At 38.4% G+C, this 3,613-nt stretch overlaps 1 protein-coding gene across 2 annotated transcripts in view; it reads left to right on the plus strand.

Annotated features, from left to right (window-relative positions):
• The window catches only part of LOC110464673 (kelch-like protein 6), a 5,416-nt gene extending 2,380 nt beyond the window's left edge, over nucleotides 1-3,036 (plus strand). The window contains exons 2-3 of one of the 2 annotated variants that reach the window (XR_002464522.1): nucleotides 857-2,740; nucleotides 2,878-3,036. Coding sequence is in view for 1 of the 2 variants with exons in the window: in XM_021520010.1 (XP_021375685.1) it covers nucleotides 857-2,325 (1,469 nt within the window). In the remaining variant the exon portion in view is untranslated. Of the gene's footprint in view, nucleotides 1-856; nucleotides 2,791-2,877 lie in introns of those variants that run through there. The other variant, XM_021520010.1, reaches the window with a different exon arrangement.
• The last annotated feature ends 577 nt before the right edge of the window (nucleotides 3,037-3,613 follow it).

Genomic DNA, 3,613 nt, shown 5'->3' on the forward strand with positions numbered 1-3,613 from the left:
TGATACTTTGAATATTACATGTTAATAACTTGATTGGAATTATAACCTTGAATTGACAGTTTGATACTTTGAAAATTTTGAGCCAGCCCTACCCCCAAGGGCTGGAGGTGCTAGTTTCAAATCCTTTTTAGTCTGAAATCTGTATGCTAGATATTGAGTAAGGTGGTTTTATTGTTTTTTGTCACTTTGAATAATATTTCTGTTCATGTTAAAAACAAAATCAACTCTCTGTATAAATATATCAGGTGACCGTTAAGGCCCATGGGCCTCTTGTTATCGTTATATTGACATATATATACAAATAAAATTGATTGTTAAACAAATAAGACATTTGGAAAGGAATCCAGATAAATTAAATTGGTTGAAAGGATCCCTTGACCGAGGAAAAATGATATAATGTATAAAGATATCTACACTGTGGGCAGAAGGGCCTGGTCCATTAAGAGTATGTATATAAATTTGTATGAAGACTTTTGTTAAAATATTTTTGTTCTCCGCTTATATTCATCGGCTCTTCTGATTGACAGATCACATCATTGTTTGACATAATTTGATTTTTTTTAAATACCCAGGTATGGACATGTAAGCTATTAAGGCCCGTGGGCCTCTTGTTCATTGTTTATGTTTATTTTAGGTTGTGACATTTCTTTGTCAAACATTACTGTTTACATTGTAACGATCATTGTCATTTGACAGGTTTTAGGAAGAAAATATTCTGTGTGTAATTGGCTGTTGACAGGTTTCAAGGGATGACATTTCTATAAAGAATGGTTGTCTATTAACAGGTTTCTCAGAGTCACATTTCTATAAATAGTTGTTTGTTGTCTATAACCATTGAACATTTGTCTGTTTTCAGGTTTCCGCGAGAGTAATGAGAAACGTGTGTGTCTGCAGGGTGTAGACAAGCAAACATTTGAGATGATCCTGTCCTTTCTGTACACTGGGGAGGATCATATCAACAATGCTAATGTCAGTCAACTCCTGATGGCCTCTGTTATGCTACAGGTAACCAGTCTACAGACTATCTGTGAGAACTTCCTGCGTCAAAACCTTAACATTGATAATTGTGTAGGGGTGTGGAGGATGGCTACTGCCTATGGCCTCCAGCATCTCGTCAAGACAAGCTGGACCTTCATCATGAAGTACTTCCCCGAGATCTGTGGAGAGGACGAATTTGACATTATGACTGCCAAGGAGCTAATTCTGATCATCAATGACAAGGAACTGTACACCTCATCTGAAGAACTGGTATGTGATGCTGCTATTAAATGGGTGAAGGTTGACATAGCCTCAAGGTGCAGTGACCTGAAGGAAATATTTGTCCATCTCAGGCTTAGTCTGATGGATATTGACTATCTGAAGAAACTTTTAGTCATGGATGTTATTAAAGAGTGCGATTGTGTGAAGATGGTACAGGAAGTTTTAGATAAGTCCAATGAGGAAGACGACAATAGACTTGCCAGTAACTACAGGGAGGAGGAAGTTATATGCATGGTGGGCACCCGAAGTCGAAATCCTGATCCACAGAAAACAGAGATCCAGTGCTACAGCTATCGTCACCGTAAGACATTCACTCTGAGGGACCTTCCTAAGGAGACAGGTCCCTGCTTTGCTGTATGTACGGATGGCAAGGATATATTCATATCTGGTGGTTACGTGGAACGAAAAATCATTCTCCATTTTGTATCTAAGGAAAACAAATGGGTGGAAAGCAGAATGAATGATGGTCGTTGGAGTCACTCAATGGTGGCTTCTGAAGATTTCATTTATCTAATCGGTGGGATGTCACAGACAAATGCAACCATGTCTTGTATTGAAAAATTTGACATCAATAAAAACTCCTGTGAAAAGGTAGGGGAACTACAGGTGCCTGTCTCATCCATGACTCTAGCTGTGATGGGGAAAATGATCTATACGTTTGGTGGGAAACATAGCAACCGTCAACCAGCCACTGTGATCCAATGTTACAACACTTGTACTGGTTTATGTGCAGTTGTAGGGGACTTACCCAGCTCCTGTGCTGGGAGTGTTGGACGAGCTGTGAATTTTGAGGACAGAGTCTTTCTCATCCTAAGGGAGGGCCAGATAGTGGAGTTTCAAAACAACTGTGCTACACTGGTGTGTAGTAGTACCAAGTTTGACCACTTTGGTGCAGTGGAGTTTGAAGGCCGTATCCTGATCGTTGGAAATTTGAGCGGAAAGTTCACAATGTATCTGTTTGACCCTCACACTAGTGAAGTAGCAGAGTCACATGCTCTTTTTAAAGCTGCAATGTGTAACTTTCATTGTCTTAAGATGGTTCTCAGCAAGAAATTTCTGATGTAGTGACTACTACTCATACTGGGAAATGGTACTCTTAAACTGCTCACATATCGTGCTCCTTAAACGGTGAATCAACCTCCTGATTAGTAGCCATCAAATTGCTCACTAATGACTTACATTGTAGCAGTTGCAATTTGTTTTCACTTTTTGTTGATTTCTGCATACATTGATTATGACATTATCTTTCTGTATAGGATATACTGTATGTATGCAGGATAGTATAATGCAATCAAAGACTGATACAGTTTTAATTTGCATGGGATACGGTATTGCTATCCATTTTAGACCAGCACATTTTCTTGTGTGGTGATATTTTGCAATCCTAGACCAGAACAGTTACAATTTGGTTGATGCACATAATTATAATTCTATCCATTCCAGACAAGCACATTCCTTGTGATGATAATTATAAAATCTGGTACCTGTAACTGAGCGAGATCGGGTTATCTCAGTCGAGGGTTAAGATTCTGTAACATCCCAACCTCGGCTTACGCCTCGTTTGGGATTTTGTTACAGAATCTTAACCCTCGACTGAGATAACCCGATCTCGCTCAGTTACAGCCCGAGACTGAGATAACTTGATCTTGCTCAGTTACAGGTAATTGATTTTTTTCTCGCACCTTTAATTAGAAAAGAACTATTGAATTTTGCTAAAAACTACAAGTATCCCGCCTTTGGTCTCAAATGATAATGACCTCTTCACTACTAAAGCTACATTTGAATGCTTCCGCGTAAAAATGCAGTCCGTTCTTACATGTACAGATATTACAACGTACATTTGTATTTCACAGTGTAGGTTATATTTTATCTACAACATTAAATATCTAACAACATAAAAACTATACATTTAACAACAAAACAGAACATTTATAATGCAAATTGTCAATTTCAAGCAGTTAAAGCGCGGATGAATACATTACAGTGTAAAAATTCCGCGAAATGTCACGTAAAGGTACAAGACAAATCGGACAAGATAGAAAAATCTAGCATGGGGTATAACGTGGGATATCTCTGTCTGAGGTGCGAGAAATATTAATCCTATACAAGAACAATTTTAATTTGATAGTGCATTCTTGGATCAGTACAGTTTTATGCTGGAAAGTAAATTTCAATCCTGGTCCAAAAGCTTCCTACTGAAGGGTACAGTCTGTTTTTTTGCAATCCTTGACCAGCAGTGTCTTATGGAAATTTGAAACTTTTTGTTTAGATTTCAGACCGCTTTTACCCTAGACAGGTGTATCCGCACTTTTAAGGGTGTGATATATCCTTGTCTCGCCCAAAGGTTGAGGCG

The sequence above is a fragment of the Mizuhopecten yessoensis genome, unplaced genomic scaffold (genome assembly GCF_002113885.1).
Source record: "Mizuhopecten yessoensis strain PY_sf001 unplaced genomic scaffold, ASM211388v2 scaffold11019, whole genome shotgun sequence".
Lineage (NCBI taxonomy): Eukaryota > Metazoa > Mollusca > Bivalvia > Pectinida > Pectinidae > Mizuhopecten > Mizuhopecten yessoensis.